General features: G+C 42.7%; 1 protein-coding gene across 5 annotated transcripts in view; it reads left to right on the top strand.

The window, feature by feature from the left end:
• The window catches only part of chd3 (chromodomain helicase DNA binding protein 3), an 88,789-nt gene that overhangs the window by 20,932 nt on the left and 41,545 nt on the right, over positions 1-26,312 (top strand). For all 5 annotated transcript variants that reach the window (XM_060942223.1, XM_060942897.1, XM_060941615.1 and 2 more), the window contains exons 11-27: positions 2,951-3,168; positions 3,292-3,423; positions 3,718-3,808; positions 3,937-4,128; positions 6,257-6,457; positions 6,759-6,896; positions 7,046-7,167; positions 7,261-7,434; positions 9,741-9,882; positions 12,086-12,217; positions 13,601-13,718; positions 14,051-14,175; positions 15,332-15,563; positions 15,948-16,117; positions 16,313-16,490; positions 18,634-18,720; positions 18,873-18,958. In XM_060942223.1, the coding sequence (XP_060798206.1) occupies positions 2,951-3,168; positions 3,292-3,423; positions 3,718-3,808; positions 3,937-4,128; positions 6,257-6,457; positions 6,759-6,896; positions 7,046-7,167; positions 7,261-7,434; positions 9,741-9,882; positions 12,086-12,217; positions 13,601-13,718; positions 14,051-14,175; positions 15,332-15,563; positions 15,948-16,117; positions 16,313-16,490; positions 18,634-18,720; positions 18,873-18,958 (2,538 nt within the window). The remainder of the gene's footprint in view (positions 1-2,950; positions 3,169-3,291; positions 3,424-3,717; positions 3,809-3,936; positions 4,129-6,256; positions 6,458-6,758; positions 6,897-7,045; positions 7,168-7,260; positions 7,435-9,740; positions 9,883-12,085; positions 12,218-13,600; positions 13,719-14,050; positions 14,176-15,331; positions 15,564-15,947; positions 16,118-16,312; positions 16,491-18,633; positions 18,721-18,872; positions 18,959-26,312) is intronic.

Below are 26,312 nucleotides of genomic sequence, written 5' to 3'. Positions count from 1 at the left end.
TCAGAGAATCTGGAAGAATCTCTGTGCGTAAGGGTCAAGGCCGGAAAACCATACTGGGTGCCCGTGATCTTCGGGCCCTTAGACGGCACTGCATCACATACAGGCATGCTTCTGTATTGGAAATCACAAAATGGGCTCAGGAATATTTCCAGAGACCATTATCTGTGAACACAATTCACCGTGCCATCCGCCGTTGCCAGCTAAAACTCTATAGTTCAAAGAAGAAGCCGTATCTAAACATGATCCAGAAGCGCAGATGTCTTCTCTGGGCCAAGGCTCATTTAAAATGGACTGTGGCAAAGTGGAAAACTGTTCTGTGGTCAGACGAATCAAAATTTGAAGGTCCTTATGGAAATCAGGGACGCCGTGTCATTCGGACTAAAGAGGAGAAGGACGACCCAAGTTGTTATCAGTGCTCAGTTCAGAAGCCTGCATCTCTGATGGTATGGGGTTGCATTAGTGCGTGTGGCATGGGCAGCTTACACATCTGGAAAGACACCATCAATGCTGAAAGGTATATCCAGGTTCTAGAGCAACATATGCTCCCATCCAGACGACGTCTCTTTCAGGGAAGACCTTGCATTTTCCAACATGACAATGCCAAACCACATACTGCATCAATACAGCATCATGGCTGTGTAGAAGAAGGGTCCGGGTACTGAACTGGCCAGCCTGCAGTCCAGATCTTTCACCCATAGAAAACATTTGCCGCATCATAAAATGGAAGATACGACAAAAAAGACCCAAGACAGTTGAGCAACTAGAATCCTATATTAGACAAGAATGGGTTAACATTCCTATCCCTAAACTTGAGCAACTTGTCTCCTCAGTCCCCAGACGTTTACAGACTGTTGTAAAGAGAAAAGGGGATGTCTCACAGTGGTAAACATGGCCTTGTCCCAACTTTTTTGAGATGTGTTGTTATCATGAAATTTAAAATCACCTAATTTTTCTCTTTAAATGATACATTTTCTCAGTTTAAACATTTGATATGTCATCTATGTTCTATTCTGAATAAAATATGGAATTTTGAAACTTCCACATCATTGTATTCTGTTTTTATTCACAATTTGTACTTTGTCCCAATTTTTTTTGGAATCGGGGTTGTACATATATTTGATGGATAGTGAAATAGACAGATGGACAGATATGCAGATAGATAGATAGATAGATAGATAGATAGATAGATAGATAGATAGATAGATAGATAGATAGATAGATAGTCTTGCAAAAGTATTCATCCCCCTTGGTGTTTGTCCTGTTTCGTTGCATTACAAGCTGGAATTAAAATGGATTATTGGGGGTTAGTACCATTTGATTTACACATCATGCCTATCACTTTAAAGGTGCACATTGTTTTTTTTTAATTGTGACACAAACAACAATAATTAAGATGGTAAAAACAGAAATCTGGAGTGTGTATAAGTATTCACCCCCCCCCCCCCAAATCAATATTTTGTACAGCCACCTTTTGCTGCAATTATGGCTACAAGTCTCTTGGGGTATGTCTCTATTAGCTTAGCACGTCTAGCCACTGGGATTTTTGCCCACTCCTCAAAGCAAAACTGCTCCAACTCCTTCAAGTTAGATGGGTTTCGTTGGTGTACAGCAATCTTCAAGTTATGCCACAGATTCTCAATTGGATTGAGGTCTGGCCTTTGATTAGGCCATTCCAAGACATTTAAGCGTTTCCCTTTAAACCAATCCAGTGTAGCTTTAGCAGTATGTTTAGGGTCATTGTTCTGCTAGACCATGAACCTTCGTCCCAGTCTCAAACCTCTGGCTGACTCAAACAGGTTTTCCTCCAGAATGGCCCTGTATTTAGTGCCATTCATCTTTCCTTCAGTCCTGACCAGTTTTCCTGTCCCTGCAGATGAAAAATATCCCCACAGCATGATGCTGCCACCACCATACTTCACTGTAGGAATGGTGTTCTCAGGGTGTTGGGTTTGCGCCACACATGGCATTTCTCATGATGGCCAAAAAGATAAATTTTAGTCTCATTTGACCAGAGAATCTTCTTCCATGTGTTTGGGGAGTCTGCCACATGCTGTTGGGCAAACTCCAAATGTGTTTTCTTCAGCAGTGGCTTTTTTCTGGCCACTCTTCCATAAAGCCCCACTCTGTGGAGTGTACAGCTTAAAGTGGTCCTATGGACAGATACTCCCATCTCCGTTGTGGATCTTTGCAGCTCCCTCAGTGTTATCTTTGGTGTCTTTGTTGCATCTCTGATGAATGCCCTCCTTGCCCGGTCTGTGAGTTTTGGTGGGTGGCCTTCTCTTGTCAGGTTTGTGGTGGTGCCATATTCTTTCAGTTTTGCTATAATGGATTTAATGGAGCTCTGTGGGATATTTTGCTTCTCCACAACTTTGTCTCGGACCTGTTTGGAGTGCTCCTTGGTTTTCATGTTGCTTGCTTAGTAGTGTTGCAGAGTCAGGGTCCTTCCAGAACAGGTTGATTCATACAGACATCATGTGACAGATCATGTGACACTTTGATTGCACACAGGTGGATCTTAATCAACTAATTATGTGACTTATGAAGTGAATTGGTTGGAGCAGCTCTTATTTAGGGGTTTCATACAAAAGGGGGTGAATACCTAGGCACACTCCAGATTTCTGTTTTTTTTTCCATCTTAATTATTGTTTGTGTCACAATAAAACAACAATTTTCACCTTTAAAGTGGTAGGCATATTGTGTAAACCAAATGGTGCTAACCCCCCAAAAATCCATTTTAATTCCAGCTTGTAATGCAACAAAACAGGACAAACACCAAGGGGGAGGAATACTTTTGCAAGACACTATAGATAGATAGATAGATAGATAGATAGATAGATAGATAGATAGATAGATAGATAGATAGATAGATAGATGTTACAAAAATATATGTGGTTTGGCACTGAAGAACAAAGTCTGCATCTTTCTCCATTTCTTATGGTTCTGTCCTCAGCTGGAGATCTTTCACTCTGTGATGTTCCGTAACTACCAGCGGAAGACTGATATGGACGAGCCACCTAGTTTAGACTATGGTTCTGGAGGAGAGGAGGATTCTGGGAAAAGTGAGAAACGACGGGCCAAAGACCCTCAATACGCTATCTTAGAGGAGAAGTACTACCGCTATGGCATTAAGCAAGAATGGATGATGGTACACAGAATAATTAACCACAGGTGAGTTTTGTTTTATGCAATGTACAGTAGTATCATTACTGTTGTGTTCATATGCTGATGTATTAATAATGTTTATTAACTGCCAATGTTGATTCGTGTTTGTGTGTTTATATGTCTTTGCAGTGTGGATAAGAAGGGGAACTACCACTACCTGGTGAAGTGGAGAGACTTAACTTACGATCAGTGTACATGGGAAAGAGATGACTTGGACATCCCAGAGTTTGGCATCCATAAGGCAGCTTACTGGAGACACAGGTAGGACTGAACTAAAAAAAACAAACAAAAAACATCCAAAACAGAGAGAGCTTAAACATTTTACTTGTGCATTTTTGGATTAACTTGGATCATTGATGGATGGATGGATGGATGGATGGATGGATCACTTTAGTCAGCCCATAGAAAAATTCACAAAGAGAGTCAAGTCAGCCAGGAGTGTGTATATACTGTGTGTATTCTGCCAACTAGCTATGACAGCTTATAACATTTTGTCAGTAGGTGTTCTATTAGCCAGGGAAAGCCTTGACACTAAGTCTCTTTTGGGTCTCATAGAGAGGAGGTGATGAAGGAAGACCCAGACAAGCCAAGGAAAATGAGGAGAAAAGAGGAGAATGATGATGCTCCTGGCACGCCTGTTAATGATGTGAGTATGAGCCGTTGGCAGACCAGAATTGCTTTCCTTTTTCTTCAGCTGTACTCCATTTTTAATGATAAATTTCACAAAACACTTTTGTTCTTTAAAAAAAAAAACTTCCTTCATAACTCACCCAGCCTACAATAAAGTACGAGGAGCAGCCGGACTTTGTGACAGTGACAGGGGGAACGCTGCACCTCTATCAGTTGGAAGGGCTCAACTGGCTGCGCTTCTCCTGGGCTCAGGGCACTGATACCATCCTGGCTGACGAGATGGGCCTGGGCAAGACTATCCAAACCATTGTCTTTCTCTACTCACTCTTTAAAGAGGTGTGTCTGCCATGCCATCTTTTAGTAGATGTAGTGAGGCACAGGTAATGCTCTCTGAGGCATGAAGAGGCTTATCACTATTTCAGCATGGATCTGGAAACACACCACTTCTGCACCTCTTTGTTATGCTGTAAATCAGTGGCCATAAGAATCAATACGCGTTATTTACACCAGATGCAACTGTGCAGTGGTTCAGTATTGGCCTTGCTGCATTAGGACTGTTTTCTGTGTTAATTACTAACCTAAAGACCCTGTTTAAATACGAACACTGTGCAAATTGGGTGTCGACTGGACTACAGAAAGTGCAACATAATATCATGCGGCGCAATATTAAAAGCAAGAAATAGCACAGACTCTAAAATGCATGCACTGCAAAACGTAAAACTTAGAAAGTAAAAATATCTTGCATACAGTATAGGCAATTTAAACTAATATTTCTCCTTATTAGATAAATTATCCAAGTATAAGATTATTAAGCTGATTTATTGATACTGTTACGCATTTCAATCTTGAAATTGCCGTATTCTATTGGCAGATCATTTTGCTTATTTCCGAAGCATTTATTTCTAGAAAAAGCTAAACTATCTGCCAGTAGAATAAAACAAGGATGAGCTTCAAGTTAGTAAATATTTCTAGAAATACAGTACCAGTCAGTCACAAGTTTGGACACCCCTACTCATTCGTAGGTTTTTCTGTATTTTGATTATTTTCTACATTGTAGAACAATACTAAAGACATCAAAACTATGAAACAACATCTCATCTCATCTCATCTCATCTCATTATCTCTAGCCACTTTATCCTGTTCTACAGGGTCGCAGGCGAGCTGGAGGCTATCCCAGCTGACTACGGGCGAAAGGCGGGGTACACCCTGGACAAGTCGCCAGGTCATCACAGGGCTGACACATAGACACAGACAACCATTCACACTCACATTCACACCTACGGTCAATTTAGAGTCACCAGTTAACCTAACCTGCATGTCTTTGGACTGTGGGGGAAACCGGAGCACCCGGAGGAAACCCACACAGACACAGGGAGAACATGCAAACTCCGCACAGAAAGACCCTCGCCGGCCACGGGGCTTGAACCCGGACCTTCTTGCTGTGAGGCGACACCGCTAACCACTACACCACCCATGAAACAACATACAGAACATATATGGAATTATGTGGCAAACAAAACGTTTCAAAAAACAAAATACGTTTCATATTTTAGACTCTTCAAAGTAGCCACTGTTTACCTTGATGACGCTTTGCACACTACTGGCATTATCTTAACCAGCGTCATGAGGTAGTCACCTGGAATGCTTTTCAGTTAAAAAGTGTGTCTCGTCAACGGTTAATTAGTGCAATTTCTTGCCTGTTTAATGTGTTTGAGATCAAACAGTAAATAGTAAATCATAAACATACAGTAAACAGCCCTATTCCACAATTGTAGTAATCCATATGTCAAGAAGCGCTCAGCTAAGTAAAGAGAAATGACATTATCATTACTTTAAGACGTGTCTTGTAATTAATAAAAATAGAGAAAAAGCATTGACTTTGAAGGTGTGGCCAAACTTTTGACTGGTACTGTAGGTTTGATCATCCTTTTCTTTTTATTATCTCATCTCATCTCATTATCTGTAGCCGCTTAATCCTGTTCTACAGGGTCGCAGGCAAGCTGGAGCCTATCCCAGCTGACTACGGGCGAAAGGCGGGGTACACCCTGGACAAGTCGCCAGGTCATCACAGGGCTGACACATAGACACAGACAACCATTCACACTCACATTCACACCTACGGTTAATTTAGAGTCACCAGTTAACCTAACCTGCATGTCTTTGGACTGTGGGGGAAACCGGAGCACCCGGAGGAAACCCACGCAGACACGGGGAGAACATGCAAACTCCACACAGAAAGGCCCTCGTTGGCCACGGGGCTCGAACCCGGACCTTCTTGCTGTGAGGCGATAGCGCTAACCACTACACCACCGTGCCGCTCCTTCTTTTTTTTTAAATTATTATTATTATAATTACTTTGTCCACTTTATTCAGGATGCTTTCACTTACTAAGATGTGATTTTTTTGCATTGTGTAATTCAGTCTGCAGTATCCTTTAGTGATTTTGTGTCTTATCACTGCTCAGGGTCACACCAAGGGGCCGTTCCTGGTGAGCGCCCCACTCTCCACCATCATCAACTGGGAGCGGGAGTTTGAGATGTGGGCTCCAGACTTTTATGTGGTCACATACACGGGAGACAAAGACAGTAGAGCGATCATCCGTGAGAATGAGTTCTCCTTTGATGACACTGCCATGAAAGGAGGGAAGAAAGCTTTCAAACTGAGGGTGAGAAGGAGACAGGAAAAACTAATATGAACCCTAGACCTGTTATATGTACCACGACCATTTATACCAGTGTCTGCCTTAAGTTCACATTACTAGTTTCCTGTTAACCATGACGTGAAATTTGTTGTTCGCTATCGAGAGGTTTCGGCACATGCATAAGTCTGAAATGTTTCCGATGTTTGGTACATGTTTATAAAATCCTGATGTACTGTGAAAGGGCACAAAGACTACTAATAATAAAGATGACATTTAGCACTGTAGATTACATTTTTGTCTGACTCTTTCTCTTTCTATATCCCAGAGAGAAGCGCCCATTAAATTCCATGTGTTGCTGACGTCCTACGAGCTGGTGACTATTGACCAGACGGCCCTGAAATCCATCGACTGGGCCTGTCTAGTGGTGGACGAAGCTCACCGTCTGAAAAATAATCAGTCCAAGGTAGCTGCATTTGTGTGCATGTGTGCGGTTGTGCACATTACATAGTTTGTATTCACGTGTATTTTTTTTTTTATTATAACAATTCAGCGGAAGTGACTAGAGTGCATAAAAACCTTACTGTTAATACTGAAGTGTGTGTGTGTTGTCAGTTTTTCAGGCGACTGAATGACTATAAGATTGATCATAAACTGCTGCTAACAGGCACGCCCCTTCAGAACAACCTGGAAGAGCTTTTTCACCTGCTTAATTTCCTCACACCCAACCGCTTCAAGTGAGAACAAACACACATGCATTTCTCTCTCTCTCTCTCTCACACGCACACATTCTCTGAACTCCGTCTGTCTCTCTCTCTCTGTGTCTGCAGTAATCTGGAGGGTTTTCTGGAGGAGTTTGCGGACATCTCCAAAGAGGACCAGATCAAGAAGCTGCATGATCTGCTGGGGCCGCACATGCTGAGACGGCTCAAGGCGGATGTATTTAAGAACATGCCGGCTAAAACAGAGCTCATCGTGCGTGTGGAGCTTAGCCCGATGCAGAAGTGAGAGAACAGTGAGAACACAAAGGGTTATGGGTTTATAGAGTTCGGGAAGATATAGGACGGCGTTTTCAGTTACAGTCATGTGTAGCCTCAGAGACTGAAATGCTTTGTGGTAGAAGAACATACTGTGCAGCATTGTTGGCACCTTTCATTAAAATGAGCAACATGTAGGCTTAGTGTTTAAAAGGAATGTCGAGGGCTCTTAAAGTGGCGCAACATAAAAGTATTCACCTTATCGTCAAGAGTTCAAACCCTGACAGCAGCCATCCAAGAAAACAAAACTGGCCGTGCTCTGAGTGGAAGGGATGGCATATTTTCTCCAAGTGTCTTCAGCTGCCTTGTGATGCAGCAGTTTGAAAAGATGTTGGTGGCTGGATGCACGCATCACAATATCCGTGAAGGAAAAGGATCGATATCAGTGGAGTCAAAATTTGGTAAAGAAGCACTGAGCCTCTTCCTGGAATGTCTAACAAAGTTGGAGACCATTATAAAGGAATTCTGGACCACTCCTCCTTGAAGAATTCCAGCTCTTTTAAGCTCTTGTGAGAATTATTTTTTGTTAGAGGAAACCTAAGTGGTTTCTCTAATTGTGAGTGGAACACTTGAAGCATTGTGTGTAATGCTTACCTTCGACAATAACTTTGGCTCATTTTCATAATATGCGCCAATAAAGCTGCACTCAGCTGTCTATTGTTTATAAAACAGATTATTGAACTAGTTTCGTAGTTGCTGACTAATCTCCCTCACCAGCACTCTTTGGTTGAGTGCATAAGTCTCGAGGCCCATTCCACTTCTTAGCCAAACATTTTTTCAGTCATGCAGTGCATTTTCAACCTTTAGAATGTAACCAGCATTTCAAAATGTTATCAGTTTCCTGTTGCCTTTGATATACACAGAACATCCACAGACCTGGAAACACTTGAATGCTACTTCAGATACCTCAGACAACCTGTGCACAAACAATAAGCAAGAAGGTCTTCTCTTTAGGCAGCTGACAATATTGATGCAAAAAAAGTGTAACTGACAGATTGGTACGAACAAAATTCCAGAGACTGATACGCTGGCATGATGTTAAGTGTGACTGCTACATAAAAAAAAAAAAATTGAGCTTTAGATCTGCATGATATGATTTTGGCCAGTTCGACCAAAGAATGAAAGAAAGCTGTTGGTGCACTCTTAGACATATTTCATTCTTGTATAAGAGACAAGTATTTTGTCCTGTAAGTCCGCGTGGGTTAACTGGTGACTCTAAGCCCATGTTTACATTAGACCGTATCAGCGGATCATCAGATTAACGTTTTTAAAACGATTAGTGTGCACACAGCAACACCAATACACGATTCGCGTGCACACAGCAACACCAATACACGGATACGCTCGGCTCCGCAGGCATCCTGCGCTCCAAATCACTCCGCCCTGAACATCGAGTGCCCTCTGGAGGGTGCGCACTCCGGCCCTGCGCGGCTCACAGAGCGCGCGAGTGAAGCACACTAGCAGTGTTTTCGGGACTGAGCCGCTGTGTGTGTGATCTCAGTGCATGTCGGGCATGCGCGTCACTTACCACTTGCAAGTGGAAGGATGGCAAGCCTAAAGACAATCATAACTACACAATGGGCAGTATTTGCATCAGTATTTGCAGTATTTTCATACTTTTATGCTCTTTAATGAAAGGTGATACAAGGCGGAAGTCCGCGCCGTTTTTCAGCAGTCGTGTCACATGACCAACGCCAGCGAATCAGGAAGGTGGATGTCACAGTGACGTTGTCCAATGACGACGCCAGCTAGAGCTCAGCACAGCGTATCCGCGTATCTCAATGTTTACACAGCACCGGAGCTGACACGATCTAGATTGAATACGTGGACGCTGGCGGATTCCCGTTTCCCGGCGTTTCCAGGCGATTTAATGTAAACGGACAGTGCATCCGCGAAGAAAACGAGACAGATACGGTCTAATGTAAACTTGGCCTAAATTGACCGTAGGTGTGAATGTGAGTGTGAATTGGTTGTCTGTGTCTATGTGTCAGCCCTGTGACGACCTGGCGACTTGTCCAGGGTGTACCCCGCCTTTCGCCCGTAGTCAGCTGGGATAGGCTCCAGCTTGCCTGCGACCCTGTAGAACAGGATAAAGCAGCTATGAGATGAGATGAGATGTTGACTACTTCAGGGTTGCAACTGTATGACAGGAGAACCAAAGGAATTAGAAGAGAAACCACAAGTAAATTTAGGGTGCAAAAGTTAAGTGAGCTAAAATGAGTTAGCTGATTCAGTAATAACCTTTACACGTTTGTCTGTATGTTTCTAAAAAGAAAATATTACAAGTTCATCCTGACACGGAACTTTGAGGCACTGAACTCGAAGGGAGGAGGGAACCAGGTTTCTCTGCTCAACATCATGATGGACCTGAAAAAATGTTGCAACCACCCCTACCTCTTTCCTGTCGCATCCATGGTGAGAGACACACAGTTACCACTACTTATTTATCATGGTTATTTCAATGAGTTTCAAATACACACATGCACACACTAATTTTTAACACAGTTCTCTCACCACTGCTTTATAAAGACAAGTGCAAATTCTAGCACTGCCATTATTATCTGGTGTTCATAACTTCCTGTGGTTTCCTTTGGGGCAGTGGTACTTCAGTGGTTGAAAAAATTAATCCCAAGACTGCAATACACCCACTTTTGGTCCCTGGACACACCCTTAACTCTTAATTGCTTGGATTCTGTCATCTCTCAGTTGGATAAAAGAGCTTGGCAAATAAATAAACAAATGTATTCTTTTGACTTGAACGTTTTTTGTAAAAATAGTGATAGCGACATACAAAGTGCTGCCATCTTGTGTCTGAAATTGATACTGCACAATGGTCAGTTTGTACCGTGGTGCTTGAAAGTTTGTGAACCCTTTAGAATTTTCTATATTTCTGCATAAATATGACCTAAATCGTCATCAGATTTCACACAAGTCCTAAAAGTAGATAAAGAGAACCCAGTTAAACAAATGAGACAAAAATATTATACTTGGTCATTTATTTATTGAGGAAAATGATCCAATATTACATATCTGTGAGTGGCAAAAGTATGTGAACCTTTGCTTTCAGTATCTGGTGTGACCCCCTTGTGCAGCAATAACTGCAACTAAACGTTTCCGGTAACTGTTGATCAGTCCTGCACACCGGCTTGGAGGAATTTTAGCCCATTCCTCCGTACAGAACAGCTTCAACTCTGGGATGTTGGTGGGTTTCCTCACATGAACTGCTCGCTTCAGGTCCTTCCACAACATTTCCATTGGATTAAGGTCAGGACTTTGACTTGGCCATTTCAAAACATTAACTTTATTCTTCTTTAACCATTCTTTGGTAGAACGACTTGTGTGCTTAGGGTCGTTGTCTTGCTGCATGACCCACCTTCTCTTGAGATTCAGTTCATGGACAGATGTCCTGACATTTTCCTTTAGAATTCGCTGGTATAATTCAGAATTCATTGTTCCATCAATGATGGCAAGCCGTCCTGGCCCAGATGCAGCAAAACAGGCCCAAACCATGATACTACCACCACCATGTTTCACAGATGGGATAAGGTTCTTATGCTGGAATACAATGTTTTCCTTTCTCCAAACATAACGCTTCTCATTTAAACCAAAAAGTTCTATTTTGGTCTCATCCATCCACAAAACATTTTTCTAATAGCCTTCTGGCTTGTCCACGTGATCTTTAGCAAACTGCAGACGAGCAGCAATGTTCTTTTTGGAGAGCAGTGGCTTTCCCTTTGCAACCCTGCCATGCACACCATTGTTGTTCAGTGTTCTCCTGATGGTGGACTCATGAACATTAACATTAGCCAATGTGAGAGAGGCCTTCAGTTGCTTAGAAGTTACCCTGGGGTCCTTTGTGACCTCGCCGACTATTACACACCTTGCTCTTGGAGTGATCTTTGTTGGTCGACCACTCCTGGGGAGGGTAACAATGGTCTTGAATTTCCTCCATTTGTACACAATCTGTCTGACTGTGGATTGGCGGAGTCCAAACTCTTTAGAGATGGTTTTGTAACCTTTTCCAGCCTGATGAGCATCAACAACGCTTTTTCTGAGGTCCTCAGAAATCTCCTTTGTTCGTGCCATGATACACTTCCACAAACATGTGTTGTGAAGATCAGACTTTGATAGATCCCTGTTCTTTAAATAAAACAGGGTGCCCACTCGCACCTGATTGTCATCCCATTGATTGAAAAACCTGACTTTAATTTCACCTTCAAATTAACTGCTAATCCTAGAGGTTCACATACTTTTGCCACTCACAGATATGTAATATTGGATAATTTTCTCAATAAATAAATGACCAAGTATAATATTTTTGTCTCATTTGTTTAACTGGGTTCTCTTTGTCTACTTTTAGGACTTGTGTGAAAATCTGATGATGTTTTAGGTCATATTTATGCAGAAATATAGAAAATTCTAAAGGGTTCACAAACTTTCAAGCACCACTGTATGAGGCTTTCTTCTAAAAAAGGAGTATTAAAGGATGGCACATGTCTGTATAGTTCAAGCTTCTGCCCATTTTTAATTGTTTTATATGACTGAACATTTTTAGCAATAATTACAGTCTCTTTCTTTAATAATATGGAACAATGCTGATGTTGTGTGTGCCTTATAGGAAGCTCCGAAGGCACCAAGTGGAACATATGAGGGGGTCAGCCTCACAAAGGCTTCTGGGAAACTAATGCTGCTGCAAAAGATGCTGAGAAAACTGAAAGAGCAGGGCCACCGAGTGCTTGTGTTCTCTCAGGTGAACCCATATATGATTTTTATCCCCCCAGCATATAATGCAGGGGGATATAGCTATCGCTCTGTCCGTCCGTCCGTCCGTCCGTCCGTCTGTCTGTCTGTAAACATTTTAATTTCTGGAGCATAACTCAAAAACTATTAGGAATTTTTTCACGAAACCTGACAGTTATGTTAAGTGACTTTGTCCTTTTGACATTTTCTTTGTGACTGTGCCTTTTGACATTTTAGGATTTCTGTGCTTTTTATTTTTTCCGTATTTCCATGGCAACCAGTTCAACTTAGGTAAATCTAGAGTGGGGTTTCATGTGGGGGCCAGGGGGATACGTCATCTCCTGATGACTCTTGTTATAATATACACTACCAGTCAAAAGTTTGGACACCCCTACTCATTCATAGGTTTTTCTATATTTTGGCTATTTTCTACATTGTAGAACAATACCGAAGACACCAAAACTATGAAATAACATCTGGAACATATATGGAATAATGTGGTAAACAAAACAGTGGTAAACAAAATATGTTTCATATTTTAGAGTCTTCAAAGTAGCCAGTGTTTACCTTGATGACCCTTTGCACACTACTGGCGTTATCTTAACCAGCTTCATGAGGTAGTCACCTGGAATGCTTTTCAATTAACAGGTATGCCTCGTCAAAAGTTAATGAGTGAAATTAATTAATTAGCGGAAACCATCAAACAAACAGTAAATAATAAAAAATACAGTAAATAGCCCTATTCCACACTGTAGTAATCCATATTATGTCAAGAACCGCTCGACTAAGTAAAGAGAAACAACATCCAGAAGAAGAAAGAAGAAACCTTTATTTGTCACATGCACACTCAAGCACAGTGAAATTCACCCTCTGCATTTAACCCATCTGAAGCAGTAAACACACGCACACACACCCAGAGCAGTGGGCAGCCACACTAGAGCGCCCGAGGAGCAGTCAGGGGTCAGGCACCCTGCTCAAGGGCACCTCAGCCCAAGGCCGTCCCATGTCTTTGGACTGTGGGGGAAACCGGAGCACCCAGAGGAAACACACACACACACACACACACACACACACACACAGGGAGAACATGCAAACTCCACACAGAAAGGCCCTCGTCAGCCACTGGGCTCGAACCCAGAACCTTCTTGCTGTGAGGTGACAGTGCTAACCAATACACCACTGTGCCCACCATTACTTTAAAATATGAAGTGTCTTTTAATTAATAAAAATAAATAAAATACATTGAATTAGTAGGTACAGTATGTCCAAACTTTTGACTGGTACTATATGTCTCATACATAATTAACTTGCCATAAACACAGCTGTGCGCACAGAGCAGGGTAATTATGCAGTAGTTTTTATGTACTCTCTCACTTTCTAATGGTCACATTAGATGACTAAGATGCTGGATTTGCTAGAGGATTTCCTGGACTATGAGGGTTATAAGTATGAGCGCATTGACGGGGGAATCACTGGAGCACTACGACAGGAGGCCATAGACAGATTTAATGGTGAGAATTTCTCTAATACATCATCTGTTTATGACTGGTTTTCTGTACTGATAATCATGTTTTAAAGTAACTATAGGCTAAACCATAATCCCAGTCTAACCAAAGAATAACGGTTCATCATGATAATAGTGTTTATTTTTCATTACAAATGTTTGGTACAAGTTTTAAGTCTTTGTGAAAGTCATCTCATGACATTTCTTTCATCAATGCCAAATCTTTTTAAAGAATCTATTATTTCTATCTCCCAACCGTAACCCTCTCCTACCACCTGTCTGATCTAGATATAGTTAACGTAAAGTTAATATCATCTGTGAATTTTTTCTTAATTTCAGCTCCAGGTGCAGTTCAGTTTTGTTTCCTTCTGTCTACAAGGGCAGGGGGATTGGGAATCAATCTGGCGACTGCAGACACTGTCATTATCTTTGACTCTGACTGGAACCCTCATAATGACATTCAGGTATAAATACACACACACACACACACACACACAGATGCAAGAAGAAACAGATTAGCTAACATACCTAACTGGACTTTAGGCCCCCGTCACACTTATTCGGAATTAGCGGGAATCAAGCAGAACCAGCTGGAATGAAAAAAATTTTCAAAATTCGTGCCACATTCGGGCGGGAATTTCAAACTGACCAACATTCTTACAGCTCTGTAAGAATGCCGTTCGAATACTTAGAATGCGCTTCGAACCCGCCTTGAATGATTCTTGCACATTCCGGGTGTATTAGCTTTCGAATGCAGTTCAAATGTAGTTGGAACACAGTAGGAATACCTAGAATGCTGTTAGAATGCAGTAAGAATATTAAGAATGCACTTCGAATGCCATATGAGTGCGGTTCGAATACCACCCGAAGTCTGGTCGGAAGGTGCCTCGAATGCTGTACGAATTCACCTCAAATGCAGTCAGAACGCTCCCGGAATAGCCGCCGAATATGTTTTGAACGTCTAGAATTCAAAGAGAATGCAGCTCGAATACTTAGAATGTACTTTGAATGTCCCGGAATATCCGAAGAATTTTCATTCCGATGGCATTCCAGCTCATTCGAGGCACATTCGGGACATTCTGGCAGGATTTGAAGTAGCTTGCCATTTCGATTTTTCCCTCGAACGTGATCAGAATGTTTCGAATGCTGTTGGAATGCCATAAGAATATTTGGAATGCAGTTAGAATACACTTCGAATGCTGTTCGATATTTCTCCTCTTCGAATCCACCTCGAATGTTTTGAGCATGAGCAAAGCATTCGGGCCAGCCACAAGAATGGGCCCGAATGTTTGGAATGCACTCAGAATGCAGTCAGAATTTTTAGAATGCACTTTGAATATCCCGGAATATACGAAGAATTTTCATTCCGACGGCATTCCGGCTCATTCCGCCTCTATTGTGACTACCCTATTAGTAAGTTATGATGCTTTGGCATTTAAAGAGATTATAATGTCTATAATATCTGGGTTATGTGTTGTATTTCTGTTTGAACATATGTGCCAGCTTTGACAAGTAACCATACCATGTCAGAGTGAAGAAGCAAGTCATCTATTTACATTATTTCCATTTGTCCCTCTTTCTACATCTCTCTCTCTCTCTCTCTCTCTCTCTCTCTCTCAGGCCTTCAGTCGGGCCCACAGGATTGGTCAGGCAAATAAGGTGATGATCTATCGGTTTGTGACCCGTGCGTCTGTTGAGGAACGGATTACCCAGGTAGCCAAGCGTAAGATGATGCTGACCCACCTGGTGGTGCGGCCAGGGCTAGGCTCCAAAGCTGGCTCTATGTCCAAACAGGAGCTAGACGACATCCTCAAGTTCGGCACTGAAGAGCTTTTCAAGGACGAAACCGAAGGTGCACTGCGAAAAAACTGAATTTGAGGAGAAAATGAATTAATACTAGTGAAATGATCTTGCTGCATGGACAGCTATTTTTACTTGATAAGACATCTTAGAATAAGTTGGCTGCAATCTTAAACTAGGTTTAATAATCTCAGAATTAGTGTCTTGTATTCTTCTAATAGGAAATGCTAGATCATGTCAACTATTTTCAAGATATTTTCACTTGCTAAGATATCATTTTTTGCAGTGTAAGAGTGTAAAGAAGGAATATATGGGTGGAGAGGATGATGAGAGAATAAACTTGTGAATGAGATGGAAGAACATCTTTTGAGATGCACACTACATCTTTGTAATGACTGCACATCATTCTCAAAATTGTGTCCTTGTGTTTGTCCAGCGGGAGACAATAAGGATGAGGACAGCAGCGTGATTCACTACGATAATGCTGCCATTGAACGTCTGCTAGACCGGAGTCAGGATGCCACAGATGACACCGATATGCAGAATATGAACGAGTACCTTAGCTCTTTCAAAGTAGCCCAGTACACAGTCCGAGAGGACGACAAGGTGAGAGAGGTGAAGGAAAGAAAGGAATATTGAAGAAACACTAAAAAGGAGTGAAGTAGAACATAAGAATGGAAAGTTATGTTAAATAATACCAGTCAAGATGTGCTTCTGCTTACTGTCCCAGATATCTTATTTCTGAGTTTTCTTATTCTATTGTGTGTGTGTGTGTGTGTGTGTGTGTGTGTGTTTTGGTAGATTGAGGAGATTGAGAGAGAGATCATTAAGCAGGAGGAGAACGTAGACCCAGATTACTGGGAGAAGCTTCTCCGGCACCATTACGAGCAGCAGCAGGAGGATCTGGCCCGCAACTTGGGCAAGGGCAAGAGAGTCCGCAAACAGGTCAACTACAATGATGCTGCACAGGAGGATCAAGGTGCCTCTGCATACAGGACATACACACCACAGCATACAATCAACCAATCCCCAGCCCTGGAAGGTTTTGTTCAACCATTGCTATCTACCATTACCTCAGTCCAGTGTTTACCATGTTAGATATGCAGGAACTTTTAACAAGACCTCAAACTGAGAGTAGTATTTTTGGCTTTACCCTTTTGTTAATTAACGCCATTGATGTGTCCTTCAACACATACTGAAGGCCTTGTTCTCAGCTTCCAGCCTGAAATTTTTTCCTTAGGCCCAAGACTGCCAGGGTTTGCAATAGCTGGCTTAACTTAATGATTCCAGTCTCCATTTTTTCAGAAGCTTTACAACCAAGTTTTGGTAGAGCTTGTTATTGGTCCAGTACATCTGCTTAGATTTATATGACAATTTTTGATAGATTTGTGACATATTTTGTAGTTTTAAACGTGTGTGTATATGTGATATTAGAAACTGCTGAATAGGCCAAAAATTACAGAAAAAATAATGCTAAAGTGAGAGCATGGTACTCCATCCATTATCTGTAGCCGCTTATCCTGTCCTACAGGGTCGCAGGCAAGCTGGAGCCTATCCCAGTTGACTATGGGCGAGAGGCGGGGTACACCCTGGACAAGTCGCCAGGTCATCACAGGGCTGACACATAGACACAGACAACCATTCACACTCACATTCACACCTACGGTCAATTTAGAGCCACCAATTAGCCTAACCTGCATGTCTTTGGACTGTGGGGGAAACCGGAGCACCCGGAGGAAACCCACGCGGACACGGGGAGAACATGCAAACTCCACACAGAAAGGCCCTCGCCGGCCACTGGGCTCAAACCTAGGACCTTCTTGCTGTGAGGCGACAGCACTAACCACTACACCACCGTGGCACCCCGAGCATGGGATTGTGTTACTCAATTAAAAATGGAAGATTAAGACTTAACTGAAAGTTACATATTCCTCAACATACTGAAATATTTAAAATTCAAAAGGAAATTGCTGGGTTCGTGTTCATAACTTTTCTTTCTAGTGTCATTCATATGAAATTGGTTAAAATCCTAGCAAATCGCTCTCACTTATTTTAATCCATAAGGTTTTGATGTACGCAGACAGTCCTTAATTAATACCACGATGTCAATTAATCTCACTTGATTAATACCAGTCAAAAGTTTGGACATGCCTTCTAATTCAATTATTTTTTTAAATTAAAAAACACTTCACATCTTAAAGTAATGATGGATGTCATTTCTCCTTACTTATCTGAGCGGTTCTTGGCATAACATGGATTACTACAGTTGTGGAACAGGGCTATTTACTGTATTTATTATTATTATTTACTATTTATGTTTGATCTCAAACACATTAAGAAGGCAAAACTTTTGGCAAGGCGCAAAACAAAAATAGTCAAAATACAGAAATGCATATGAATGAGTAGGTGTATCCAAACTTTTGATTGGTACTGTATATCTTTAACAAATACATTTAGAATGCCCAGAAACACAATTTGCCAATACAAGAAAATAACAATATTTTATTCATATTCTTTGATATGGATGAAGTTCATCTCATTATCTCTAGCCGCTTTATCCTGTTCTACAGGGTCGCAGGCAAGCTGGAGCCTATCCCAGCTGACCACGGGCGAGAGGCGGGGTACACCCTGGACAAGTCGCCAGGTCATCACAGGGCTGACACATAGACACAGACAACCATTCACACTCACATTCACACCTACGGTCAATTTAGAGTCACCAGTTAACCTAACCTGCATGTCTTTGGACTGTGGGGGAAAACGGAGCACCCGGAGGAAACCCACGCAGACACGGGGAGAACATGCAAACTCCACACAGAAAGGCCCTCGCCGGCCACGGGGCTCGAACCCGGACCTTCTTGCTGTGAGGCGACAGCGCTAACCACTACACCACCGTGCCGCCTATGGATGAAGTTATTTAAATATATAAATGTGGGAATGTAATTGAGTAGAAATGTAATAAAAATATAAGTATTATTTTTCTTGAAGTTTGCAATAATTGGCAATTAAATAGCTCTGAGTCCAGCTGAAACTGTAGCTAGACCTCATATAAAGCGAGAGCAGGCATGCTGTTGGATGTGTATGTGTAAAAGTGTGTCTGACCCTGCTGTCTGCGGTTACAGAGTGGCATGCTGATATCTCAGACAACCAGTCTGAATACTCTGTGGGATCTGAGGAGGAGGACGAGGACTTTGATGAGAGGCCAGAAGGTGAGGAAAGCAAGCATGTGCACAGACTCCTACAAAAGGAAACAGACGGAGGCTTTGATGTGATTAGCGATGGTCCTTGCAGTGTGTGCTGTTGATATTACAAATAAACACAGTAATGTTTTGAACAGACTCGCTGTCTCTTCCTCTTGCAGGTCGAAGGCAGTCTCGGAGGCAGATCAGAAACGAAAAGGATAAACCACTGCCTCCTCTGTTGGCTCGAGTGGGTGGCAACCTTGAGGTAAAAGTGTCTACTCTTTCAAACACATTGGTTGCAGCTGTTACATCGAGTTCTTGACCTGTCACTGAAAAGCCTTTGTGTATAATTTCACATGATTACCCTACTCTACAATTAACGTCAGCCAACATCAGATTGTAATTATGTATTGGTTGTTTTTGACTGTGATCAGTTGATGAGTTGGAGGAGCCGGTACACAGTAACCCTGGCTTTATTCCCTTCAAAACATGACCAGCTGACAGATCATTGGCAGTGTTTATAAAGCTGCTCAGAGTAAAGTCTTGGTCTAAAGTGGCAAGAAAATCAGAAAATTATTCCTACAATTAGGCTTAAGAATAAGCGCAATGTGCTAATATTTTTAGCCTTACTCTTAAATGGACAAGTATTTAGGAGTATCTGTTAATAGTACAGAAATGTGGCAGCACTGAGACACAAAAGTAGGTATGCCCACAATCTTCCACATTCATTACTGCAGTTGACAATGCAGAGCTCATCGGTCATTTTCTTATCCTGACTAGACTCAGGCAGGTTCAGATCAGGCTGGCCCCACATCTACCCTCTGTGCCATTCTGTCTGCTTGCATCAGCTCAGCTACAGTGATTGTATATGCACTTGAAGAGAAACAGGCTAAATCTCAGTCATAGATCTTCCAGTAAAAATAGAGTTGCTGTAATCAGATGTCCTTGGGAAAAAATTCTGTTATCACACAGACAGTGGCTTATTTTTTCCCTTAATTTTCTCCCCAGTTTCGTCACCATCCAATTCCCAACCCCTAGTCAGATCATCCCTGTTATACAGTTAGGTCCATAAATATTTGGACAGAGACAACATTTTTCTAATTTTGGTTCTGTACATTACCACAATGAATTTTGAACAAAACAATTCAGATGCAGTTGAAGTTCAGACTTTCAGCTTTAATTCAGTGGGTTGAACAAAATGATTGCGTAAAAATATGAGGAACTAAAGCATTTTTTAAACACAATGCCTTCATTTCAGGGGCTCAAGAGTAATTGGACAAATTAAATAATTGTAAATAAAATGCTCATTTCTGGCGGCACGGTGGTGTAGTGGTTAGCGCTGTCGCCTCACAGCAAGAAGGTCCGGGTTCGAGCCCCGTGGCCAGCGAGGGTCTTTCTGTGCGGAATTTGCATGTTCTCCCCGTGTCCGCGTGGGTTTCCTCCCGGGTGCTCCGGTTTCCCCCACAGTCCAAAGACATGCAGGTTAGGTTAACTGGTGACTCTAAATTGACCGTAGGTGTGAATGGTTGTCTGTGTCTATGTGTCAGCCCTGTGATGACCTGGCGACTTGTCCAGGGTGTACCCCGCCTTTCGCCCGTAGTCAGCTGGGATAGGCTCCAGCTTGCCTGCGACCCTGTAGAACAGGATAAAGCGGCTAGAGATAATGAGATGAGATGTTCATTTCTAATACTTGGTTGAAAACCCTTTGTTGGCAATGACTGCCTGAAGTCTTGAACTCATGGACATCACCAGATGCTGTGTTTCCTCCTTTTTAATGCTCTGCCAGGCCTTTACTGCAGCGGTTTTCAGTTGCTGTTTGTTTGTGGGCCTTTCTGTCTGAAGTTTAGTGTTTAACAAGTGAAATGCATGCTCAATTGGGTTGAGATCAGGTGACTGTCTTGGCCATTCAAGAATATTCCACTTCTTTGCTTTAATAAACTCCTGGGTTACTTTGGCTTTTTGTTTTGGGTCCTTGTCCAACTGTATTATGAAACGCCGACCAATCAGTTTGGCTGCATTTGGCTGGATTTGAGTACACAGTATGTCTCTGAATACCTCAGAATTCATCCGGCTGCTTCTGTCCTGTGTCACATCATCAATAAACACTAGTGACCCAGTGCCACTGGCAGCCATGCATGCCCAAGCCATCACACTGCCTCTGCCATGTTTTACAGATGATGTGGTATGCTCTTTCCATCATTCTGGTTGAGGTTGATCTTGGTTTCATCTGTCCAAAGAATGTTCTTCCAGAACTGTGCTGGCTTTTTTAGATGTTTTTTAGCAAAGTCCAATCTAGCCTTTTTATTCTTGAGGCTTATGAGTGGCTTGCACCGTGCAGTGAACCCTCTGTATTTACTTTCATGCAGTCTTCTCTTTATGGTAGATTTGGATATTGATATGCCTACCTCCTGGAGAGCGTTGTTCACTTGGTTGGCTGTTGTGAAGGGGTTTCTCTTCACCATGGAAATTATTCTGCGATCATCCACCACTGTTGTCTTCTGTGGGCGTCCAGGTCTTTTTGCATTGATGAGTTCACCAGTGCTTTCTTTCTTTCTCAGGATGTACCAAACTGTAGATTTTGCCACTCCTAATATTGTAGCAATTTCTCGGATGGTTTTTTTTCTGTTTTCGCAGCTTAAGGATGGCTTGTTTCACCTGCATGGAGAGCTCCTTTGACCGCATGTTTTCTTCACAGCAAAATCTTCCAAATGCAAGCACCACACCTCAAATCAACTCCAGGCCTTTTATCTGCTTAATTGAGAATGACATAACGAAGGAATTGCCCACACCTGCCCATGAAATAGCTTTTGAGTCAATTGTCCAATTACTTTTGGTCCCTTTAAAAACAGGGTGGCACATGTTAAGGAGCTGAAACTCCTAAACCCTTCATCCAATTTTAATGTGGATACCCTCAAATGAAAGCTGAAAGACTGGAATTTATGTCCATGTCCATTACATAACTATAACTTGAATATGTTTCAGTAAACAGGTAAAAAAACAAAATTTGTGTCAGTGTCCAAATATATATGGACCTAACTGTATGACACCTACCAGCTAACACATGCTTCCTCTGAGACACATGAAACCAGCCATCCACATCTTTTCAAACTGCTGCTCATGCTGCATCCCAGGGCAGTGTACCATACTTGCTATCTACCCTCTTCCACATACATGAGCTCACAGACATCCTTGATTGGCTGTGATTTGCAGAAGAGAGAAAGTATGCCATTCTTTTCATCCCGAGAGCACAGCAAATTTTGCTCTCTTGACTTTCGGCCAGGCAGCGTGGTGGTGTAGTGGTTAGCACTGTTGCCTCGCAGCAAGAAGGTTCTGGGTTCGAGCCTAGCGGCCGATGAGGGCCTTTCTTTGTGGAGTTTGCATGTTCTCCCTGCTCTGTGTGGAGTTTGCATGTTCTCGCTCTAAATTGACCTTGAAATTTGTGAATGTGAGTGTGAATGGTTGTTTGTGTCTGTGTCGGCCCTGCGATGACCTGGCGACTTGTCCAGGGTGTACCCCGCCTCTCACTCATAGTCAGCTGGGATAGGCTCCAGCTTGCCTGCGACCCTGTAGAACAGGATAAGCGGCTACAGATAATGGATGGATGGATGGATTTTTGGCCTGCCAGGCAGCACGGTGGTGTAGTGGTTAGCACTGTCGCCTCACAGCAAGAAGGTTCTGGGTTCGAGCCCAGCGGCCGATGAGGGCCTTTCTGTGTGGCGTTTGCATGTTCTCCCCGTGTCTGCGTGGGTTTCCTCCGGGTGCTCCGGTTTCCCCCACAGTCCAAAGACATGCAGGTTAGGTTAACTGGTGACTCTAAATTGACCGTAGGTGTGAATGTGAGTGTGAATGGTTGTCTGTGTCTATGTGTCAGCCCTGCGATAACCTGGCGACTTGTCCAGGGTGTACCCCGCCTCTCACCCATAGTCAGCTGGGATAGGCTCCAGCTTGCCTGCGACTCTGTAGAACAGGATAAGCGGCTACAGATAATGGATGGATGGATGGATGGATGGACTTTCGGCCACAGACGGCTGTAACATCATTTTGATTCCCACTCATGATTCCCGACAATAAGGAAAACATTTTTCTGTTAGATTAAATAGAATTCAACACTGATATTACATTACATTACAGGCATTTAGCAGACGCTGTTATCCAGAGCGACATACAACATACTCAGAGCAGCCTGGGGAGCAGTTGGGTATTAGGTGCCTTGCTCAAGGGCACTTCAGCCATTCCTGCTGGTCCAGGGAATTGAACCAGTGACCTTTTGGACCCAAAGCTGCTTCTCTGCGTGGGTTTCCTCCGGGTGCTCTGGTTTCCCCCACAGTCCAAAGACACGCAGTTAGGTTAACATGGAGCAGCCATGACCTGAGGTTGGGCTGAAGTGCCCTTGAGCAAGGGCACCTAACCCCCAACTGCTCCCTGGGTGCTGTAGCATAGTTGCCCACTGCTCTGGGTATGTGTGCGTGCTCATTGCTCACTTGTGTGTGTGTTCACTGCTTCAGAAGGGTTAAATGCAGAGGTTAAATTTCACTATGTGCTTAAGTCTGCTTGAGTGTACGTGTGACAAATAAAGGCTTCTCGGCTTCCTTCCTTCCTTCTTACTATGGAAATGGAGTGTGGTTGATCGATTTACAGTGATGCATCTGTTGTAATTCACTCTTAAGATTTCCTCTTAGGATTAAGGCCTCTGAGAAGATTTCCCCTGAGAACTTTTATAGCACGTTTTTACTTCCAGCTTTTAACTAAGAATTTGGTTTTCAGTAGACTTCTGAAACTATTTTTAAGAGTAACTGTCAGAAGCTTTACAGTGCCTTGAAAAAGTATTCATACCCCTTGAACTTTTTCACATTTTTCCACCTTACAACCATGAACTTAAAAGTTTTTTATTGAGATTTTATGTGATAGACCAACACAGAGTAGCACATAATTGTGAAGTGAAACAAGAATGATAAATGGTCTTCAAAATTTTAAACAAATACAAATGTGAAAAATGTGGTGTGCATTAGTATTCAGCCTCCTGCCCTCTGATGCCTCTAAATACAATCCAGTGCAATCAATTGCCTTCAGAAGTCATCTAATTAGTTAATAGAGTCCTACTGTGTGTAATTTACTCTCAGCATAAATACACTTGTTCTGTGAAGGCCTCAGTGGTTTGTTAGAGAACTCCATTTTAAAGAAATATAACATCTCCTTTCATTGTTATGCTGACGATACCCAGATTTATATGCCACTGAAGCCCACTAACTCCCAGTCAGTTTCTAAGCTCATTGATTGTCTTGAGGACATTAAAGCCTGGATGTCCTTGAATTTTTTAAGTTTAAATGAAAACAAAACTGAGGTTTTACTCTGCAAACCCAGCAAGGCCTGCAAAAATAACTTGGACCTTGGCCCTCTGAGTCTTTTTGTCAAAGATTCAGTAAGAAATCTAGGTGTAATTTTTGACTCAGACTTCAAAATGGAGAAACAAATAAATACTGTTGTCAAATCTACCGTAAATCCTCTAATATAGGCCGGGGCCTTTATTTCACTCAAGTGCATCTTGGTCCAGGCCATTATTGGAAGGAGGCCAGAATTAGAGGCAGGCCTCTATTTCTATTTGAGCAAAACAGACTACCAGTGGAATGAATAAAAACGAGATTTTGTGTCTATTTGAACCTATAAAATAGGTTGATGCTTGGTTGCCTGGTTACCACCAGACCTACCGGTAATCACAATCAGGGGCGCCTGCAGGGTTGAACTGTAAGGTACGGACTAGCGGTGTAATCCCCCCCCCCCCCAAAAAAAAAAAACGCTTGCGTGCTGCAGTTTCTATGAAGAGTCGATCTATAGGCTTATACACAAAACAACGATAGAACTTTAACTTGAAATTGAACAATAGCCTTCCATGAACACAGGCTGATATTTGAACAACATATGTGAACTACACACGACAATAAACAATAAACAATAAACTCTTTATAGCCTCGATTAGAATCTAGTGAACTTGCTCAGCACTACCGCACGCACGACTCTGACACACACTGTAGCGCAACGTGGGGTACAGAGACTCGTTGAAAAACTCCTCGGGTATTTTTCTGAGTTTACCGAAAATCAGAGTAGAAGGAGCCACCCACCCTCTGTCTGGTTTGAAGCGGTTCTGTAGGACATTGAGCTTTACAGAGTCCGGTGCACATTTTAAGGCATCTGGTTGAAGTTTCCCTATGTCTGATAAATCTGATGTCAGTGATAGCGGGCTGACTCGTGGCTCATTAGTAAAGCTATCTGATGGCTCATTTGTCAGCAAGGTGGAGCAACCATCTATTTCTGATCGTAAGGGACATGGGGAGATGTAGGTGTTCTTATATGAAATTCACTGGATGTATGGCTAGTTTCAAACTCAGAGGTAGATGAAGGCAATTCCCTCAAAGGAACTGAGCTCGCATCCAGCTGCAGCGTACTGCTGCTCGGTTGCGGAGGAGTGGAAGCTGCCGGTGCCGTGTTACTAGCTGATACTGGAGAGGACTGGCAAGCAGATGACACCCCTGGATCACTGCTTTTGGACTTTTTCGTAAAAGTCTGAAACAAGCTCGTTTGTTTCAGGGTTCGTTTACTCATTTTTGACTCGCTTCTCAATAAATTCTCGCACAAGCTCTGACTGCTGACGATTCTCTGTCTCCGTTTCTCAAAACTGGAGAGAATCTCAGTGGTGCAAGAAAAGTATATCTGCATTGACCAATGAGCTTTCTTGGTCACGCACACCCCGCCCACTCCTGAAGCACACAAATGCGCCGGCACGCACACGTCTCTCTCTCTCTCAAATTATGTTGCATTGCCAAAGCATTCAGGTAACAATTATAATTAAAAAAAATATCTCTCTCCCCAAGGTACGCCTAGTGCGTACGGCCATACGCCTGGCGGCGCCACTGATCACAATTGTCTTTCAGATCGGAACGATTGTGTAAGGCCACTACGATCTCAGAAACATCGTTGGTTATAGCCCCGGCCTGTATTAGAGTCCGGCCATTATTTACCTCCTCCGACAGCGAGACCGGCCAATATTAGAGTCCCGGCCAGTAATGGAATACAGGCCAGTATTAGAGGATTTACGGTAGTTTCTTCCATTTAAGACTCCTATCAAAGGTCAAACCTTTTCTATCTCCTAGTAATCTGGAGACTGCTATACATGCTTTTATTACGTCCCGCCTTGATTACTGTAATGCTTTGTATGCTGGTCTTAGCTGCTCTTCCTTGTCAAGGCTCCAACTAGTTCAGAACGCTGCGGCACGGTTCCTGACCAGAACACGCAAGCGTGAGCACATCACACCTGTTCTGAAGGCTCTCCATTGGCTCCCTGTGCGTTTCAGGATACATTTTAAAATTCTGTTGTTTGTTTTTAAGTCTCTGAAACATTTAGCCCCATCCTACATAGCAGACCTCCTTCATCATCATATACCCTTGAGATCACTGAGGTCCTCTGACCAACTACTGCTAACTGTCCCACCCTCTAGACTAAAGAGTAGGGGGGATTGTGCTTTTGCAGTTATAGGCCCCAAACTATGGAATGAACTCCCACTGCATGTAAGGCTTGCCCCCTCAGTGCCCATCTTCAAGTCCCGCCTGAAAACACACTTTTTCTC

The sequence above is a fragment of the Neoarius graeffei genome, chromosome 1 (assembly GCF_027579695.1).
Source record: "Neoarius graeffei isolate fNeoGra1 chromosome 1, fNeoGra1.pri, whole genome shotgun sequence".
Classification (NCBI taxonomy): Eukaryota; Metazoa; Chordata; class Actinopteri; order Siluriformes; family Ariidae; genus Neoarius; species Neoarius graeffei.
This window is presented reverse-complemented; position numbering and strand designations above follow the sequence as displayed.